A 21,392-nucleotide genomic window follows, 5' to 3' on the forward strand; every position below is an offset into this window, starting at 1 on the left:
CCGTGGTGACTACAGTTAATACCCTGCTGTATATCTGATAGAAGCTGGAGATTCCCCATGGACAGAGGAGCCTGGTGGGCTACAGTCCATAGGGTTGCCAAGAGTCCCACACCACTGAGGCAACTTGTCATGCACTGGAAACTGACAAAGGGAAGAAAAAGGATTCTCCCCTTGAAGCTTCCAGAAGAAAAGCAGCCCGGGTCACACCTTAATTTTACTTTTGACCTGCAGAACGGTAAGATAAAGTCATGTTTTAAACCACTAAGTTTGTAGTAATTTGTTATAGCAGCAACAGGAAATTAATACAATAGGTACCCAATATTTTTTTCATGAAAGTGTAGAGAAAGGAACACCTGGTAAGCCATATTGTGCATGCCCAGTCACTTCAGTCCTCCTGGATTCTTTGCAACCCTGTGGACTGTAGCCCGTGAACCTCCCCTGACCGTGGGATTCTCCAGACAGGAATACTGGAGTGGGTTGCAATGCCCTCCTCCAGGGAGTCTTCCCCACCCAGGGACTGCACCTGAGTCTCCTGCATTGGAAGCAGATTCTTTACTGCTGCACCACCTGGGAGGGGACCTTCACATGGATTTAAACATGGAGAGATGTAATTCATTGGTTCCAAAGACAGACAAAGCTGAGCACACGTGTATGTAGGCCCCCTCTCATTTAATTCCTGGCTGGGCCAATATGATTTGCTTTGGCCAATGGGATGTTAACAAATGTAACACAAGCAAAAGCTTAAAAAGAACTTGTATATCACATCTCTGGCTTGGTCATGTGAAGAGACCCAAGCAATCTCTGGAAGGATGAGAACTCAGGGAACAGAGACAAGCCCTGTTAATGGAGGCTCCATAGCCAGAGTAGTCCTAGCTTGTGCACCAGGAGATCACAGCATCGTTAGTGACTCAGACAAGAAGAGGAGAACTGAGCCAACTGACCCCAGACCATTGACTGACCTGCAAAATCATAAGCATATCCAGTGATGGTTATTTGGTGGTAGTTTGTTATATGACAGTAGATAACTGACATACTCTGTTTCCCTAAATTTCAGGTCGAAACTTGGATAAGTTGAAATTATCCTCTTTTGAGGATCTACCCTTGTCAATTCTTTGTCTTGATACCAGCTAATTCAGTGTATACTACTTTGCTTTGTAATTCTCTTTCTCTTTGAAGTTTAATACAAGACACTTCTGCCTGAAAGTTTCCCAAAATGAATATTTTTACTTGAAGAGGCCCACTAAGCGTAATTTGTATATCAATGTCCTAAAATTTTGTTCGCAGATTACTTTTCCTCTTCCAAATGCTATAGTATGTTTCCTTTAAGCTTTAGCAGTCTATTTGTTTTTAAAGTGTTTTATAATTTTTTCACTTCTCCTTTTGAAGTTTGGCCCCACTTACAACCATATTTTCTGTAAACTACACTCTGCTTGAAAGTTTACAAGAGAGAGAGTTAGGTTAACAGACCTGTTATGTTCTTGTGGTAAATCAGCAGAAGAAACGATAATGATATCTAGGTATTTTGATTCCTATTAATGCCTATACAAAATTTTACCCAAGGTGGGCAAAGGCAAATACAGTGTTTTTCTCTCTAATCCTACGGCTACCTTTAAGGAGATCCAGGGGCTTTAAGAAGTATACAAATGGGCTTCCCTAGTACCTCAGACAGTAAAGCATCTGCCTACAATGCAGGAGAGCGGGGTTCAATCCCTGGGTTGGAAAGATCCTCTGGAGAAGGAAATGGCAACCCACTCCAGTATTCTTGCCTGGAGAATTCCATGGACAGAGGAGCCTGGTGGGCTACAGTTCATGGGTTTGCAGAGTTGGACATGACTGAGCAGCTAGCGCAATACTAAATAGTGAAGAGGAAGATTCATTACATATTATCGACAGAGATTGGGTGTTGTATACCTATTTACACTCTAGTACTTTAAATGTCAAATTTTCACTTAATTTATCCCTATAGTATCCCAATGAATTCAGACAGACACCATTCCCAGCTTACCAAAAAGAATAATGAAGATAGCCCATGGAGTGTTTAATTACAAAGCTGTCAGAATGTGCTGGCCATAAGGAATATAATAAATAAGGCATCTCTACTTAATTTGGTCTTAAGTTAGACCTGGGAGGACTCAGCACTGACTTCCAGGAAGGAACTGACTTCCTGGATTCTAATTTAATACCTGACATCTCCCTCAATACCTCTTGATCTCAGGCACTCCCTTGTCACCTCCCAGTGTTCCTCAAACCTTGCACAGGGTAGAAACCAAACTACTACTTTTAAATAAATGTTTGAATTGTCTGTGCTGACTTCGCAGCAATATGACATTTGCTTTAAGGCAGTTTCCTGACCACAAGTGTACATTTCTCCAGATCTCATTCTTGGGAACAATATATATAGTGTGCTGGAAAGATCATGAGTTATAGACCAGGGCTCTCAATAAATGTTAGACAGTTTCCTCTTTAGTGATTATACGATTTTACCAACTTTGGGGATTACTATAAATCATTTTGCACTTGTCGGGTGGCTGGCTATGATACCAGCCATACTCAAAAAGCAACAAAACTAAACACTTACAAAAGCATGGAATACAGGGACTAATAAGCTCATGGATTTAAACCCTGTTTTTTTCTCGTCTGTCATATGGGATGACTAAACGAGACAGAGTTTTTAGAAAGTACCATGAGTTAGTGCTTAAATGCACAAGCCTTAGAGCCAGAGCAGGTGGGTGATAAAACGAAAGTCTGATAACTCTGTAACAGTTGAGCAAGTTATTTTGCCTTCTGTGCCTCAGTTTCCTCATGGATAGGTGGAGATTACATTCACGGGTGATTGTGAAGATTAAATGAAGTATATCTGGTGCTTAGAACAGTATCTGACACAGTTAGTGCTCAGTTAGTTACTATTATTGTCAACTGCAGTAAACCCATATTTTGTAAAATTTAAAATATATATAAAGTATGTAAAGCGCTCAGCATGCTGTCCCTTGCATGTAAAGGATCACACACACACAAATGTATCTTATTGTCGGTAATATCAGATTACCATGCTTTATTTGAAATAATTTGGAATTGTAGGGTACACTTTGAGGACCCCCAGTGGGATGAACATTAACTATTTTAGGGGCAAAAGGGCTCCTTCAAGATCAGTTACACTGCTTAATTTAAAAATAAAAAAGAGAAGACAAGGAAGACAGGAAGGTAGTAACTACTTTTGAAGTCATCCCCTGTCATCACCTAGGCATGGCAAAGTCACATCTGGCCTAAGGCACTCATTACCTCCTTGTCCTTGACTTACAAGGAATAAGAATAAAGTGGTCCATGAATACTAATATTTAAAACAATCAGCTTTTTAAAAATGACAAATGTGAACATATTTGTTTTTATGTAGATACATAAAATAATTCATTTCTGTACTGTTTTATTAGAGCTTAATATTAGGGATGATTTTTTTTTTTTTGGCCTCCTACTTCATCTCCCACTTGTAATCCATGCCATTCCAGGGAAATTTATTACAAAAACATGAATACATGGGTGCCCTTTGTATGTCTATGGACACTAGTATTTTTTTGTTTGAATGATAACCTCTTGGATAATACTTTGTTTTAAAAGAATAAACAGGGAGTTCCCTGGTGGTCCAGTGACCAAGACTGCGTTCTCAATTCAGGGGACCCAGGTTTGATCACCTGGTTGCAAGCTGGATCCCAAATGCCATAGCTGGAGATCCCACGTGCAGCAATGAAGATCGGGCCCAGCCAAATTTTAATAGTTAAAATAATAAAATATCCACTAGTTTACTTTGTATGAATGTTGTATTTTTTCTCAGTTGAAACTATAGAGATTCCTTACAGAAAAGCACAGTATAGTCACAGTATTTGAAAATATATTTTAATGCTTACTTAACTCTGTTTCCTAGGAAGCAGGCTGTAACTCAATTTATTGGAAAGTGCTAGTGCTTTTAAACTGTTTTGCTTTTTGATGTCTGTCTCCCACATCCTCATCTATTTACCCCCTTCCCTTTCTTCCCCTTTCTATTCTTGATTTGCCCTCTCTATTCTATCACCCCCTTTTAAGTAAGCATTAATCTCTTTCCAGTTCCTTCATCTCCCTTAGAATTCCTTTATTCATTAAAGATATATCTGTTTTGTTGATCTTAGTAATTTCTAGTGTTTAGCATGTTGGCATCTTCTCAGTAAGCATTATCTGTATATTAACGCGGGGGCCGTGGTACGAGAAGAAAATATGTATTCTCAAAATTACTTGGAGCACTTTCACTTGCGTGTGGGCACTGGCATTTGTACTGAATCGTTGGCGACAAAAATACAGGGAGTTGGAGCCACAGTGAGGATGGCAGCTGTGCACGCCCCCTGGCGCCAGGCAGACTTTTGAGGGGGACCTCTCTGTACCTAGGAATTTTGCAGGCAGCATTTACTGCTCCCCGTTTGTCTTGGTCCCGTCCCGGAGGCGGCTGGGTGGGAAAAAGAGAAGGTTGTCAGGGGAACTAGGCTAAAAGTGAGGATCAAGAAGGGTTGCCTATTCAAACAGCAGGTGCAAAAGAGGCAGAAATTTTGAAGGAAAGGCTGTTAAACCCCCACCCACGGGGAGGTTACTTGTCAAGAGATGAGCGGGCCGAGGATTAAGGGATCACCTGAGCTGGAGAGCTGCAAACGCTTCTGACACCTGCAGCAGAATTTTCCATTAACAGACGGTATCCTGGGGGGGGGGGGGGGCGGGGACAGGAGCGCAGGAAAGAGCCGTTTTCACGTGATTGGCGGCGCCCCCTACCCGGGAGGGGGGGCGCCCGCGGCCGGTGGGCGGGGCCGGGGCGGAGCCGGGCTTGGGGGGCCGCGGCGGAGGGCGGGGCCGGTCGGTGGGTGGGCGGGGCGGGGGCCGGGCTGGGCGGGGCGCCCCCGGCTGTCACTCAGCGGGTCGCGGTGGCTCCCCGCCCCCACCCCGCCCCCTCCCGACACGCTTTCCGGGTCGCCCCCGCCCCCGCTCCGCCCCCGGGGCTCCGCCAGCGCGAGTCCCATCCCGGTCCGGCTACCTGGGGCGCGCCCGGCCGGGCAGCTGCGGGCCCGGCGCCGGCCGGCGGCGTCTGTGAGAGCCGTTCCGTCGGGCGGGGGCCGCCGACGAGGGCATGAGCGCGGACTCCTGCCTCCGGCGCGGCGGGAGCGGGGAGGGAAGGAGGCGCCGCGCGGAGGCCACCGTCCGGGGCAGCGCCGGGGGACAGCGGGGCGGGAGATGTGCCTGTCCTTAGCGGCCCAGCAAGCAGCATGCACCCCGATCCCTCCGACAGCGGCGGCGCCGGCCTCGCGGGCGCCCCGGGCGAGCGGCGGCCGGAGCCCCGGGGGGACGCGGCGGCCCCAGGGGCACCCGGCGGCGGGAGTTGGTGGGTGGCGGCGGCCGCCCTCGCCGCCGTGTGCGCCTCCTGCCTGCTGGCCGGCTGGTGGCCGGCGGCGGCGGGAGGCGCGGGGCCGGGCACGGTCCTGCTCAGGCTCAGCCTGTACCTGAGTTGCGCCGCGGCCGCCTTCCTGCTGGGGACCGTGTTCTCCCTGGTCTGCAGGAGCCCGCGAGCCCCGCCGCCCGACTTCGCCGCCGCCTGGAGACGGCTGGCCGCACGCCGCCGGCCGGAGGTGAGTACTGGGCGTCCACCCGCGGCCTCGCCCGGCCCGCCCGCTCTGGGAGGGCCGGGGGTCGCGGCGGGCCGTTCCTCTCGGGGAAGCGGGGGCTGGGCTGGGCCGGGCCGGCCGGGCGGGGAGATAGATGCTCGCGTCCTCTCGGCCCCCACGTGGGGCGGGCCGAGATGCACGCTAGCAGGTGATGTACTTAGTTGCTCGACTCCATCCTCAGTCCCAGGCTCGGGAGCTGAATAATCCTTCCAGATCTTGGCTGTGGCCCTGCCGCTGGGGAGCGGGGCGGCCGCTGTACGCAGGCGCTGCGCCTGGGGCCGGTCATCACGCTGGGTTCTGGTAACCGTTCCCCGTGGGAGGTAACTTTTATGCCCTTGTACAGACCGGGAAACTTGGCGCAGAGGGGCTGACTTGGCTTAGGTCCCCTGCCCGGTATACCTCATGCTGAAAGCCCGGGTACGCTTTTTTTTTTTTTTTTTTCAAATTACGCTGTCCTGTCCTCCGCCGTGTGGATAAGTATCGCAGTTTCAGTGGTTTAGGTAACGGATGCCCGAAATCACTGTAGTTTGTTTGCATCGAAAGGAACGTTATCATCAGTGGGGTGTGGCGATCTAGTGGAGGACCGCGGTTAAGGAATTCAGGGAAAGACAGTGTTTTAAATGAGCTCTCCACTTCCTTAGTGCCAAACCGCTGCTTTTTTCTCTACCTCCCAGCAGCTTCATTTTCACAACCCTTGAAAAGAAACTCGGTTCTGTCGTAGCTTGACTTACCGCTTGACTGAATTCTACTGTCATTAACCTGAAATTGCTCACTCTGTAGTAAGAGAAGTGGCTGTGGCTCAACTTCGTAAGAGTATTTTGTTAGAAGCATTATTACTCCCTGGGTTTTGTGTTTGTTTATAATACGACCTGCTGCTGCTGCTTCTTTTTTTAAATCTCACCCTCTTCGCCAAAAGGACCCTTTCCTCAGTGTGTTAGTTCAGAAAGCAGAGCTGAAATAATGGGTAAAGAGGTGTAGGTAAAGGGGCGCCTATCCCCACTAAGTTAAGCAGCTGTCCAGTATGTTGAGGAAAAGGAACTTCAGTTTTCATAAATAGCCCCAAACTAGCTGTGTTTATTTCTCTTAAAAACCTTCACCCAGCTATTATACCTGATTTAGCAAGAGTTGGTGAGGAGGTGTATTTTTCCTCTTGCTTTTCCCCTACAATGATAAAAGACCCCAGAATTTTACTGTTGTGTGAATGACGTTATAATTCTTTAGAGTATTTTAAGATGTTGTAATCTATTTCAAGTGTATTTAATCGTATTTATTGAGTCTTTCAGAAACCGGGTATTATTTTGGAAGCTGGGGTTGAATCAACAAGACAAACAAAAGCCCTCCTTTCTGGAGATTATATACTTATGAGGGAATCAGGCATTAAACAAAGAATGCGTTAGTTTTGGATAGTGATAAATGCTTAAATGCTTATGAAAGCAAAACTAGTTAAGAGTTAAGTGATTAAGAGTGCCTGGTGTGTGGGGGCAGGAAGTTTAGATGGTGGGGTCAGGGTCTAAGCCTTAGTATCGTCACTCCTCTGTCCTGGAAACCTCACGGGTGGTTTACCTCCCTTTTTCCTGGAAAATACATTCCCCCAAAGCTCCCAGCTCACTTGTACCTCTGATAAAACTTAGGTTATCATCCAGAAAGATGCTTTAGTAGAGGAAGCAGAGAAAATACTACATTAGAGGTGACAGAAAAGGAAGTAGCTTATGTGATTCTCGTGTATACTACCTGAAAATTTCAGGCAGCGGAAGAGGTATACGTGTACATTAAGGACAGGCGATGATTGGTCATTCTTTTTGAATTCAGATTCCTACAGCATTAAGTAGGAAAATAAGTACATTAGGAGGTTTACTTTCTGTTACCTAGAATTAAAGTGTATGCACATATGCTATTCATATGTCTGTGCCTACTCAGTTGTGTTCACCTCTGTGCAACCCCATGAACTGTAGCCTGCCAGGCTTCTCTGTCCATAGGATTTCCCAGGCAAGAATACTGGAGTGGGTTGCCATGCCCTCCTGCAGGGGATCTTCCCAACCCAGGGATCAAGCCCGTGTCTAAAATTATTTATATATATTTACAGTACCAGTGCAGTTTACTCAAGCCTTCCGTTGTGCTGTATTTCCAATAACTTATGCTTAAGTTTTTTAAAAAATGCTCCTTATGAATGGAAGCATAAGCATGTGGGGTAGTGTAAAATATCTGTCAGTTCTGTGGGGGTAGGAGCTGGACCACACAGGTCATCTAACATATGTGGAGGGGGAGGCTGTTTTGTAGTGAACCAAATGGTGTCTCTTAAGATACAGTGACTACTTTACTACAGAAATTATGATTCAGCATTAAGAAAAGAATCCTCATTTGTTCTTGTATATTTCAGGTTCTTCTAGTATCTGCTGAGCGTGTCAGACACTAGGATCTATCCTATCTGTCCATCCTTTTTTTTCCCCTTCTTGACTTCTCTAGAGGGAAAAAAATGCATATACTATTAAAAGTAGGCAACCAAAGAAGACTAAACTAGAAGAGAGAAGGCATTTTCACGTCTAGACGTGTTCAAATGCTCCTGCACGCTTTATAAGGTAGCTGTTGGCTGTCATAACTCTTTGTGGTTGAGATCCTTGACTGATATCTTTTGTTATCCCTTGTACCTTGCAGGACCTCCAAAAAGTGTTCGCTGATGATAATGAAAAAAATTTGGTCAGTTTGTGGTCACTAACTGAGGGCTTTTCCCCTTCAGTTAACCTGGTGTTTATTGAGCATCACTTATGTGTAAGGAATTTTATTTTGCTTGGCTGGTAATCATTACTGATTAAAGTAGTAAAACTGATTTTTCAATTCGGGTGGAAAGAACATCCAGTGGTATATTCAGGTGGCAAAAAAAAAAAAAAAGAAAAGCTTTGTGTAAGGTCAGGAAGGTTGACGGTTAAGTCTTGACATTTGCTTTCTGGGCCCCACTTTAGAAAAACTTGAACTTTGTTGCAGGCCAGCTGGCTGGAGCTGTGATGCTCTGGGGTTGGCCTGCTTCTGGGGCAACAGTTGTTAGCCCTGCTTTGCTGAGTAGGCTGCCGTAGAGTGGTGCTTCTTAGTCCAAGGTTGTAGTTTGGTGTTGTGCCAGACCTGTCAACTCACGTGGACCAAACGCCTCAGATTCACTAGCTGCGGTTACCTGACCCTAGCACATGATCTACCCAAAGCAACAGCAAGAAAAACATGGGAATAATGAATCAATACTTCAGAAACCTTACTTTCGTTACTAGACCAGTGGTACAAAGTGTATCTTCATATAATGGAAAAAAGAAAAATAATTTCTTACATTTTGGTGATAAAAATAGGGAATAACTTTTTAAGATGTCAGTTATTCACATAGTTTATGGATTTTTCTCTTTTACATGGTAATTTATTAGATGTTTCTTGATTTACGCTTGATTTATACCATTAAGTTAAAAATAAGCACTGGACAAATGAAGACTGGGGGCCTGATACAAGAAGGTCCACAAAGGTGCTTAGTAGCATAATGGGAAACTAAAGTCCACTGCTATGTGAAGAAAGTATTAGTGAAAGACTTTTCCAAGTTTAGACAGAAAAGTTCAAGAAGTTCATCAAAGCTCATAAGCATTTACTGTATATCTGCTGCATATTGCTTTTCTGATCTTGGGAGATCATCTTGGCCTAGTCAGTTGCTAAATGTCAGTGCCAGGCACATAGTAGGTTCTCTATGGATGGATTTTTGTCCCTAATGAATGGATTATTGTTTGAGATGAGAACAGTCTTGAGTATCGGACTGACATTTTTAAATTTGAAATTTCAGCCACAGTTCCCTAGAGAAGGGATTGTAGTCTCGCGGTGTGTAGTCGCTCAGTCTTGTCTGACTCTTTGGGACCCGGTGGGCTAGCCCTCCAGGTTCCTCTGTTCATGGGATTTCCCAGGCAAGAATATCTCAAGGTAGGTGTCACTGAGAACTTCGATAGTTGCTTTGCATTAAGTGGATGGCAGTGTTTTCAGTGTTGGGGAGGATCCAGAGATGAACAAGATGCCCTGTGTCTCTGCCTTCTCAGGCTGAGTAGATTAGATTGATAGGGAGAACTGGAGGGGAGGGCAGATGTTTATAGAGACAGTAAAAACATTCACACAGCAATCCAAGGCGCCACTTGGCTTGGGTGGGACTTCTAGAATCCCTAAATGAGTTCTTTTACTGATACAAAAATTCTTTTGAGTAAAACAAACTCGATTTAGTTACTCAAGGGAAAAAGGAAAAGAACCAAGATGTAGGGAGACTATACACAGCCTCTTTGTGACGCTCCTTTATTATGCTAATGTGATAAACTAATCCTCAATAATTTGATAGTGGATAGTGGGGTAATACACTTACTGTCTTCAGATTATTAGGTTGACTTTTGACCGGGGGATTTAAGTCAGGGTGGCTACTGGGAAAAATGTTTTTGAGCAAGATGGCTTTTGAAACCCCCTTAAATCTAACTGTAGTGTAAGAATTGTTTACCGTAAATTCATCTATTCATAATTTTTGAATTTAACTTTTTTTGCAGGTTATGGATTCACATGGCTTTAATAGAAAAAAGAAAAACATATAAAAGTATATGCATTGAAAAAAAATCTCCCCTATAGGCAACCATTATTAACAGTTGATTGTTCTAGATATGTATTATGTATATACAAGCAAATACAAATACATACTCAAAAACAAGATAAACAGTGATTACACATAAAAGAAAATTATTTTCTGTATCTTTATTATGAAGGAACTATTTCTTAGGGTTAGTAGACATCAGAAGTTACATGTGAAGAGTGATAACTTCAAAGTAGGAAGCTACAATTCATGATTAAACCTGGAACATTAAAAAAATGGTCATCAAAACCAGCAAATATATGCTAAGAAATGATGAACATGTATTTTTGAATTTAGCAAAGCTGTCTGAAGGAAGCGTATATATATTTTCACAATTTGTACAAAACCAAAAGGATTTCCCTGGTGGCTCAGCTGGAAAAGAATCTGCCTGCAGTGTGGGAGACCTGGGTTCAATCCCTGGGTTGGGAAGATCCCCTGGAGAAGGGAGAGCCTACTCACTCCAGTATTCTGGCTTGGAGAACTCTATGGACTGTATGGGATGGGGTCGCAAAGAGCTGGACACAACTAAGCGACTTTTACTTCACTTCAAAATAAACCCAGAAAATTGTATTTTTTCATATTGTATCCTAAATTATTACAAGATTTTGAATATGATCCCTTGTTGTTGTTTAGTCCCTAAGTCTTGTCTCTTTGCAACCCCATGGACTGTAGCCTGCCAGGCTCCTCTGTCCATGGGATTTCCCAGGCAAGAAAACTAGAGTGGGTTTCCAGTCCTTCTCCAGGGGATCTTCCCAACCCAGGGATTGAACCTGTGACTCCTGCTTGGCAGGCAGATTGTTTACCACTGAGCCACCTGGGAAGCACCCCTAGGAAATTGTTTTAGAGACAGACTACATGTACTGTTCCAGGTTTGAGTTGCCGGTGAGTGTAATCAGATGAATCTTAGAAGGCGGGATTGTAGAGGTGGCTTGGGCGGGGTTGTGGAAGTCTGAAGCTGTGAGAGAGTAGGGCTGGGTTGTTGCCTGCTGTTGAGGCAGCTCCTCATACCTTTTGAACTCTGGAGTGTGGCATTGAAGCTGGGTTATGGACATGCTAAATGGAAATGTGATTAGGGGATACTGGAGGAGAAGCACTAATCAGTTGCAGTGATTCAAAGTGAGAGTTAATGAAGCTGTGTGAAGGGAGACCGGAAGCTGTGTGAAGGGAGATCACAGCCAAGAATGACTTTCATGTTTCTTTCATGTTAATGTCATGATGGGTGAAATTTCCAGTGACTTTCCTGTGAGAGGTTTCTTTCATGATAATTATCAGTAGTTATTACAGATGGGTTCAAGAATCTTCTCAAGAGCATCTTAACATTCTCTTTATATAATAAACTCAGCCCCAAACTTAAGGGTGCTACTATTTCTTCACAAATGTGAAGACCAAAGTCTCCAAGCTTGATCAGTGCTACTTGGAGCCTAAATTCTGATCATTCCCAAGAGATTTATTTCTAATTCCCTTGAATCTTAAGCCAGTTTTGTTTTGGACACATGCTACGATGTCAGCTTTCATAATTAAATGTTGCCTTCTTAAAGATATCTTAGGTTTCATTTCCCAACCTTATCATTTTGAGGGTAGGAATGGCCCTACTTTCTTAGAATGTTTGAGCCCTCATACAGTCAGAATAGTGCACACAATTGTACTAAAAAAAAGTGACTCAGCAAGTTTGGTGCTTAGGTTTTAGAAAAGGAAATGTCTGTGGAAGCCTGTTAGTATTAAAATCATGACATACAAACTTGCCTTTTTTTTTTTTTTTTTTTAATCTAATTGCAGCTTTGCTTTTGAAAGAAAAACTTGCAGACTTGGAACTTGTATTTTTTACCAACTTCACTGCTGGGTGACTTTCTAAATGAGGGCTGCTTGTTTGCATGGAAGTGACCGATGACAGAGGTGGATAGACAGCCCTTCCTGGGGACTCTGCTGGGCACCTTGGGGGTTGGGTTCAGTTAGTCATTCTTACACCCTCCTTTAGTCCTAGCGTGTGTGCTTATTTAGTTTCTCCAAACACAGTGGAACTTTCCAGAAAGCCCAGTGTGTTTTGGGTTGCATTCTGGTGGGCTCCTCAGCTTGAATAATGCTTTGCGAGAATGCAGTTAGGAGGTGACGTGTGTGGGCTCTGTCCCCACGGCTGGCCCGTGCTTATTAGTGATGCTAGGCACTGGCCAGTCCCAGTCCATTTGTCAGCCAGCCCGGGGCTTCCATGTATGAACACCTGTGAGCTGGACGTAGAGAAAAATGAATATGGTAACTCCAAGTAAAATGGCTCCAAGGCCAAGGGGGAAGCCAGAAAGAATTGTGCACTTTTAGAATAAGACAGTGCAACTTGTTTAGGTCACTAGGATCTATTTAATAGTAAGCTTTCTGTTTTAGTGTAGACTACACCTCTTGGAAATTTGGGTGCATTTTTAACAAGTACTCATTTCTAAAATAACCTGCCTTGCTGTAGTTTGCACCCACCTTGTAGGTATGGGTGAGTTTACGTTAATAGTAGTAACTCAGAGTGTACAGAGTTTGCTCCTGTCTGCTCACGCTGAGCTTCATCCTGCAGTCTTCTTATTTCTGCCAGCCCACAGGCAGGATTTTGCACACATGGGTGCGTTCACTTATGTTCTTCTGTACCTGGTGACTGCAGAACATTTGAGAGAAGCTCCTCTGTGTCACCAAGCCAGTCTGTGAAAAAGCATGTTTTTTCTTTGGCTCCTGCTCTCTCAGTTCCCTCAAACTGGAGATCCAGGAGGGCTTGGTCCTTTTTTTTTTTCCCCGCTGAGCCGAAGCCACGTTATGTGCTTTAAGGAAGTTGACAGTATAGCCTTGTTTCTCACACTGAGTATAATTAAACTTAGTTTTTACCTTGTAATGGAAGCTGAGAGGAGCTTACGTCTCTGTTTGCATCTCCTGTGAAGATACTTCATCACCTCTGTCTACCTCCTCTCTATCCCTGCAAAAGAGATGACTGAGCTGCTGGGCATATCCCGGACTCAGAGCAGCCCCTGGGGTCAAGAGCTTTCTCGAGTCTCCAACCTTGAGCCACTATTCTAAAGGCCTCTCCTCATATGCAGATATGGTTGTGCAGATTGTGCCAACTCGTTTGACGTGAAATTAACATCCTAAACATTCCAGAAATTGCAGTGGGTTTTTCCTGAGGTGCAGCTGTTAATCTTGTATTGTCCTTCTGATTTTCTTTTTCCCCCACCTCACTGAACCTTTCTGTTTTCAACCCCTAGATAAGCACAGGAAGTTGCATTGTTTCCTACATTTGAATTTTGATCATTCTTGAGGTCCCATTTGTGGAAGTATCTGGCTCTTAGGCAGTCTTACCCTGGGCGCCTCCCCTCCCCCCCAAATAACCATCTGCTCAGGCTCAGACTCACTCATTCAACTGCTTACCCTGATCTTTCCACTTGGTGCTCTCAGTGGGGCCCGGAATCATCAAGTCCAGGTTTCCGTGTGTCCTGTGATCGGTCCCCGCCCCTCTCCCACTGCTCCTGTCAGCGTTTGGTACCTTCTGCAAGTCCTCCGTCCGGAGGCCCGAGGCCTTCCTGACATCTCCTCCTTCCTTCCCACATGCAGTCCCATCCCCCAGACCTGTCTCCTTAACCTCTGGAGTATCTTCGGTCCACCTGCTTCTTCCCATCTCTCCTGCTTGGTCCCAGCTATCATCGTGTGCTTCCCAGGTGACTGCAGTAGCCCCTCAGTTCATCTCTGTCTGCCTCCCTGTCTCTCCTCCAATTCATTCTCTTAAAGATGCAAGCCGAGTCCCATCCCTCTTCCTCACCATGTTTAATTAAAAGCCCTCAGCAGCTTCCTGGTCCTCATAGCTCTCCAGCCTGGTCTCCTGTCATAGTTACCTTTACTCCTCATGCTCCATCCTCAGCCATCAGAGTGCTAAGCCCGCTCTGTCGACGTCGACTCTGAGTATTGCTTGCTGTCTCTAGCCTCCGATGCCCGCTTGCCTAATTAACTTCAGCCGTCACTTCTGCAGAGCGGCTCTCCCTGTCTTCCAACTGCATGTATTTTCATAGCACCATGCACCTTTCCTTCACTGTACTCGGCTCAGTTGTAGATACTTGCACAGTTCCTTGTGTCTTTCTCACTAACCCCTGAACTCCGTGAAGGCAGACACTCCTCTCTGTCTCTTTAACATCTAGCATAATTAAGCAGGTGGGCAGTAAACATTTCTTGAGTGAATGAATAGCTAGGAATCAGCAGAGCACAGGCATTCAGAGAATGGTCCTGGAGTGAGCCAGACATTTGAATTTCAATCTGACTCTGCCTTGATAATGGTGGGACAATGGGCAGCTTACTTAAGATTTCTAAGCCTCAGTCTGCCAGTCTGAAACATGGAAGTAGTAAATACTTTCAGAGTTTGTTTGGAACAACGTGGTGGTATTTGAAGATACAAATGCTGGTGTTTGTGAAAGTGCTTTGAATTAGAAGGTGTTAAAAGGTGGATTTTACACTTTTACCTTTTAATGTATTTCTTGGCCGCATCATGCAGCTTATGGGATCTTAGTTCCGCAACTCAAGATTGAACCCAGGACCTGGCAGCAAAAATGCCCAGCCCTAACCACTGGACTGCCAGGGAATTACCCACTTTTACCTTTTTTAAAAAACCTTTTAAAATAAGATCCAGCTTCAAAAAAATTATACAAAATAAATGTATAGTTAGGTGAGTGATTATAAAGACAATACTCTTGTAACTTCCTGAAGCTCCCTTATATGTCCACCCCAATGGCAGCCTCTTCCCTTCCACCTAAGTAATGCCTTCTTGATTCCATAATAATCACTTCTTTGTGTGTTGTTACAGTTTTATCAGTCAAATGGGCATCTGTGGATGTTATAGTTTAGTCTTGCCCGTTTGAAAAAAAATTGTCTTCCCTGTATCCTTTCTTTTCCCTGTGGGTTATCTATTGAAGAACCTGGAGCATTTTTTTTTTTTTTTTAGCATCTTGTAATCTGGATTTTGCTGGTTCCATATGAATGCTTCCCACGTGGCTCAGTGGTAAAGAATCTACCTGTCAAGCAGGAGACACAGCTTTGATCCCTGGGTCAAGAAGATCCCTGGAGAAGGGAATGTCTACCCACTCCAGTATTCTTGCCCAGAGAATTCCATGGACAGAGGAGCCTGGTGGGCTACAGGCCCTGGAGTCGCAAAAGAGTCGGACGTGACTTAGCAACTAAAACAACAATGTATGAATGATACAGCTCAGTTTGTTGTTTCTTCCTTTGTATGTCCTGCCTGTTGTCCAGATCAGACTTGTGTTTGACCCCTTTGGCAGGACTGTAGGTGGTGTGTGAACTTTCATCAGGAGGTGCATAATATCTGATTATCTTTTTTTGGTTTATTAGTAGCTGTTGATGCTCAGTTACTTGGATCTGTTAATTTGTTAGGGGTGACAAATAGGGGTGTTTTAATTCTGTCATTTCTCTCATTTATTGGTTTGACTTTTTTTGGAAAGAGACATTTTCCAATCATCTGCTCTTTGGTTGCACAGTGGTACAGTTCATATAAAAAAGCAGGATAAATACTAGATTCTTTCCCATTATCAGTTTTCCAAGATAATGATTGGTTCCCCCTCATCCTCTGAAGGTGGCCAGTTAGTTATGTGTTTAAAAAAATATTGTGAACTCATGAATTCGAATATATTTTATGGGTTCCAATTAGTTGTAATTATTATTACATAGTTTCTTTTTTGAAGGCAGTCTCATCTCTGGCGAGTGGAAGTCTTTTCAGGGTGATTCCTTGGTCCTTTTGATATGACCCCACTAAGTCTGAGAGTTTTCTTGCTGTCTGGTCTAGCAAGATAGATCAGGTTCATTTTGAGTGTTTTCTGCTCACACCTGGAACTAACCATTTCTCCACAAAGAGCCCTGATATTTTTTAAGTGGAAATAGTATTTCAAGAATTCATTCTGTCTCACTTTTGAGCAGCACAGCCAGACTCAGACGTAGCTGTTGGGACTTCAGCAGCTGTCCCTGTTTGCTCAGGGCTGTCACAGTTCTCACACCGAAAACTCTATGCCCCAAGGGGGTGGGGGACCCAGTCCAGGTGTTAGGGAGGCTCGCTGCTGTTGGTTTGGTCTTTGTGTCTTGGCCTTCTCTATGGAGAGGTAGGAAAAAATATGTAAGATATCTGTCTTTTGCAAAGAATAACCACTCAGTAGTTAGATTTATATACTCTTGTGTCTCCTTCAAGGCAGGTAACACTTACTTTGAGTAGCGCTTTGCCATTTGCTTATTATAGCCTATAAATTGACATTGATAATGGGTTCTGGAAAATGGCTTCTATGGCTGACGTTTGAGTCATTTTACTGTAACCAATGGCTCTGAGTATAGTGGACAGACACATGCACCACAGGAGTCATAATGTGAGCGTTATAAAGTGAATGCCTTAGTAATTGCTGTAGCTAATCTGAATGTTTATTACACTTACTGTATGTATGTATGTGTATGCATTACCCAGTTAAATGTTTGTCTTCCATGTGAGGTAGGACCAGTTACTCTCATTTTACACGTGGGAAAACTGAGGTTTGCCGTTCTGCTGTTTAGTCGTTCAGTCATAACACTTTCTTCGACCCCATGGACTGTAACCTGCCAGGCTTCTCTGTCCATGAGCTATCTGAGGCAAGAAAACTGGAGTGGCTTGCCATTTCTTTCTCCAGAGGATCTTCCTGACTCAGGGAACAAACCCAGATCTCCTGCTTGGCAGGTGGATTCTTTACCACTGAGCCCCCTGGGAAGGCCAAACTGAAGTTTAGAGAGGCTAAAGCATGTGCCCAGAGCAAGCGGAAGAGCTAAATTAAACCCAAGTCTTTCTTATTTTGGAGCCTCTACAGTTATTTTAATTATTTCATTATTAAAGAAAGATTTTAATTATTAAAGATTAGTCTGGCCTGATTCAGGTTTTAGAAAACTTGAGCATCTTTGGGATGGTTCTAGGATCTGTTTAGGAATTAGTGTCACTTTAGAGGTCTCAGAATGACGTCACAACTGCCCCTTCTGTGCTCATGACAGTCACTGCTGATCAGGTAAGGCTGCTTCTCTCCCCCGCCCCCCAGTCCGGATGAAGTCTCAGAATCCTTTTCAACATAGGATTCCAGGAGGCTACTAAGATTTTACTAGTTGGCATATAATGTGAGACCCATCTGCCATTCTGTGTGAGAACCTTGTGGAACGACCGTGAAGCCTCCGGGTTCCCACTCTGCCCTCTCTATACTGTATCAAACAGTTAGTCTTGCGTTCTTTTTCTTCTGTTCTGGGAAAAATCAGAGTTCTCTAAACTGTGATCTGTAAACCCTTAATTTTGGAGATGCTTTTAGTTATTATACACTGCAAAAACAGAAGAGGCAAGATGAGAGGCTTGTCGAGGGGGGTGGGTCACATCAATTTGAAGACGTAAATTCTTGAAGCTTTTCACTGTGTATTGCTATACTAACGTTCTGAGAAATCCAAGTAAAGGAACCCATTTAACTTTTTTTAACCCGGTGTTTTCTAAATATGTTTTCTAAACATGACTTATACCTGTAAATCCCACCCCCCTTTTTTTTTAAACAATGAGATTTATTATCTTAAGATATGATACATTGGTTTACTCAACCAAGGTCTCAGTCGTCTCATCTATAAACATGGAGCTAAGGAGAACACCTACATCTTGGAGGTGGATGTAGGTGAGGTTGTGAAGCTTGAGTTCACCTGCAGGGGCTGCTCAGTTTCTTACATTTATTTCCTTATTCGGAATAAGCATCCATCTCTGTCTCTAACATTGTACTCATAATTGTGTATTTTTATTCCTAAGTAAGGCTTCAATACTGTGTAAATTCCAATCTCTGTAAAACCTGGATCCACCTCTCTCAATATCCCTAGAGTGAAGCTCTTAAAAAATTTTAAAAAAGGATACATAACCCAGAGGTAGGAAAGTCGTGGAGGAGGTCAGGCTGCGTGTGGACACAACCCCTCAGGACCACTTCTCTCTGTCTCTGTTAGCTCTGCCCTCCCCATGGATGGGCCTGGCTCTCCCTGGCTAGTGGTCCAGAAAGAGGGAGGAAAGTGACCCCAGATTTGACACTGGAGACCAGGTGGGTGGCGTCTGGGAGGGCAGGGTGGACACGGAGCAGACATGGTATTGATCCTCTTGGGTGAGGGGTGAGGGGCAGGTGAGGAAGCAGAGATGGGGTGCACGGTGCCCCCTAGCAGCTTGGCTGAGAAGGAGAGAAGGCGGCCTTCACAGGTGTGTGTGTGCTGGGTGTGCTTTAGGCAGTTTTCTAGTTGAGGAGAGACTTGAGTGCAGTTTTGGGTTAAAGAGAAATCTTGCAAAGTAGAGAGGAAGAGCCTGAAGATCCCAGAGACAGGATGGTAACAGGCGAGGGCAGTGTCCGGGTGGACAGGGTCAGGACACGGGTGGAGGATTCAGGCTCGAGACTAACGGGAAGGAGGTAGAAACAGGAGCAGAGAGAGAAGCTCGTAGGCCGAGAGGCTGGCATGGAATTGAGATGTTTCAAACTGGGTCGCCTCGACTTTCTTGGTAAGTGGGAGGCAGATTGATTGCTGATAGTGAGGAGGATGATGTGTCGGGGGTAATTTTATTGATGTCGTAAGCGATTCCGTGAGTCTTCTGTGACTCTGGTCCCAATTGACGTAAAACGATGGCTCTACTCCAGTACCCTTGTCTGGAAAATCCCATGGACGGAGGACTGTGGCGGTCCTGTCCTGTGGACCCACACTCAACAGCCATCCTCTCTGCTCAGAGGTGGAGTGGCTGCTGCACTGAAGCTTATCTTTAACACCACGTTTCTCATAAGGAGAAGGTTTTATTCTTTGAATTTCTATACGTTTATTTTATATAGAAACGGAAGAATTTCTATGATCTAGATCTAGGCTGGGGTAGATAATTTTTACTCTCCAGTTATAAGGGACGTGAAAGTCCATCTCTTTGAGTAGATTCCATTGAATTGTATTTTCTTTTCTTCTTTTTTGCAGCTAGTATTTATATGGCAGTAATCCATCTCATGCATATCTGTATTTAGTACATGTATGTTATCAAAGCCGCTGCCTGGAGCTCAGCTTTTTGCTTCAAGGGAGCTATGAAAATATTAGAAATCTCTCTGAATCAAATCACCAATGTGATGTTTTTCCAGCTAGATCCTGAATATTTTATCACCAGTTTTCATTTAAAAGCCAGTCAACAAATTTAATAAGAGTGGTATTATGGGTATTTGGGACAGTAATGAAGAAAAAAAAAGTGATTGCTTTTATTAAAGCATCTCTGTGAAAAAAAGCAGTTCTGTGTGACTCATCGAGTTGTCGAGTTACATGGTAGCTTTGCAGCGAGGGCAACCACTCTGGCATCTTCTCCATTTCAGTTCAGTGGTTTCAGTGAGAACTCTTATGAAAATAATTTTTATAATTTACTTCACTGTGTCTGAACTTCAGAATTCTTATGAAATGATCTTTTGGATTGATTGCATATTTGAGTAAGTTTTCTTCCGTGACCTGGGCTGGAGAATGAGATGTAGAAGAGAGACTAGAATAGGAAGAACGCTAGAATTCCTAAGCAGAGCCTCCCACAGTGTTCAGGCTCATCAGTTATTCGATGATGAGCTTCTGTTCCATCAGGGATAGATTAAGCCCCTTTGAGCACAGAGAATGCATTTACCTTTGTCTCTGGAACCCAACTAAGTGGCAGACGCACAGTCCTCATTGCGGGTTAGATGACTGAATGAGTTGATGGAAATGTGAAAACCTCTGATTTCCCTCTTGAGCTCGGAATTACAGTGTGAGTCAGTGAGAAAATGGCTGCAGAATCTTTCTTACGCACGTCTTCGTAGGAATGCAAAAAGCTGCTGCCAGGCATCAGTGATCTTTCCTAAGCCAGTTTGCTTTTTCCTCCTCCTTCTCCCCCAGCCCTAGTCTCTTGTTCTGTGCTTGCCAGTTTAGACATCCTGCTGTCTGCCTGTGTCCTGTCAAGTGCACGCTATAATTTCAGTTTCTAAATCTGTGTCTGGTTTGAAATACACTGAAATTTCTCTTGTAATCAAGTGGAATGTGTTTTCTCAGGAGCTTCAGATCTGAGTCCTTGACATTAGAAATGAAGCACATTTTTTTTCTTCCCACGAGCCTAATTTGTCCAGCTGAATGGAAAAACAACCCTTAGTATGTTAACCTGTCTCAAAAAATACCTCTGTTAATCAGTTAATACAGATTTTGCCTTTGGATTAATAATCATTTTTTTAGTAGATTAATAACCGAGAAACATTATGAAAGGAATTTGCTTGTGATTGTCAAATCTGAAAGTATGTTCTGTCATAACATTAATCACACGTAATATAACAATAATCATTCTTTGATTAACATTGCAAAAAATTTGGACTATGACTTTTGGCACTGTAAAAATGATCTGTATTTGAATACTGCTTTGTAAATGCAACCCACTCCAGTATCCTTGCCTAGAGAATTCCATGGACAGAGGAGCCTAGTGGGCTATAGTCCGTGGGTCTCAAAGAGTCTGACAACGATTGAGCGACTAAGAGTCTTACACTTTAAAAAACCCTTTCACGTGCATTATCTTCTTGGGATGCATAACAATCCTTTCGTATAAATAGTACAGACATTATTTAAACTGAATCTCGGAGAAATGGACATATTCATCATAACACAGCAGGAAAATGGCAAAGAATCGACTGCAACCAACTTTTTTCTGGGTCTTAATTAAGTCTTGCCGCTGTCGTGTGATGTCATGTGCTTTTGCCCTCGTAGTAAAATTGGGATTGTGCCCTTGCCTGAAGCACACTTGAATTTCATATTTGTTCAGAGAAAAGATCTAATTGACTTCATACCCAGTCATAGGATCAGGTCTCAGGAGCTAACCTAACTGATTATCTTTCTTTATAGAAATAGAAACAGAACCTTGATTCCTACATTTGCATGCAGGCAGCATTGGCCTTTAGCCTGAACACAGCAATACTTCCGATAACGGGTGTGTACTCACCATGTAATCTGCCATTCATCTCTTGCCAAAGTTCATTTCAGGTGAAATCATGGTGGGGATTTATGCTTCTAGAAGACAGGTGGTTTCCTTTACTGCTCCCCAAGAGTGTCCCCGA

The 21,392-nt window shown here is 44.0% G+C and overlaps 1 protein-coding gene across 5 annotated transcripts in view; it reads left to right on the forward strand.

The window, feature by feature from the left end:
- The window catches only part of SNX25 (sorting nexin 25), a 97,926-nt gene that overhangs the window by 763 nt on the left and 75,771 nt on the right, over nt 1–21,392 (forward strand). For 4 of the 5 annotated variants that reach the window (XM_027962727.2, XM_027962729.2, XM_027962728.2 and 1 more), the window contains exon 1: nt 5,022–5,633. The exons of the other annotated variant lie outside the window; for it this stretch is intronic. In XM_027962727.2, the coding sequence (XP_027818528.2) occupies nt 5,274–5,633 (360 nt within the window). In that variant the 5' untranslated portion in view covers nt 5,022–5,273. Of the gene's footprint in view, nt 1–5,021; nt 5,634–21,392 lie in introns of those variants that run through there. 5 annotated transcript variants of the gene reach the window in all.

This window comes from Ovis aries, chromosome 26 (genome assembly GCF_016772045.2).
Source record: "Ovis aries strain OAR_USU_Benz2616 breed Rambouillet chromosome 26, ARS-UI_Ramb_v3.0, whole genome shotgun sequence".
Lineage (NCBI taxonomy): Eukaryota > Metazoa > Chordata > Mammalia > Artiodactyla > Bovidae > Ovis > Ovis aries.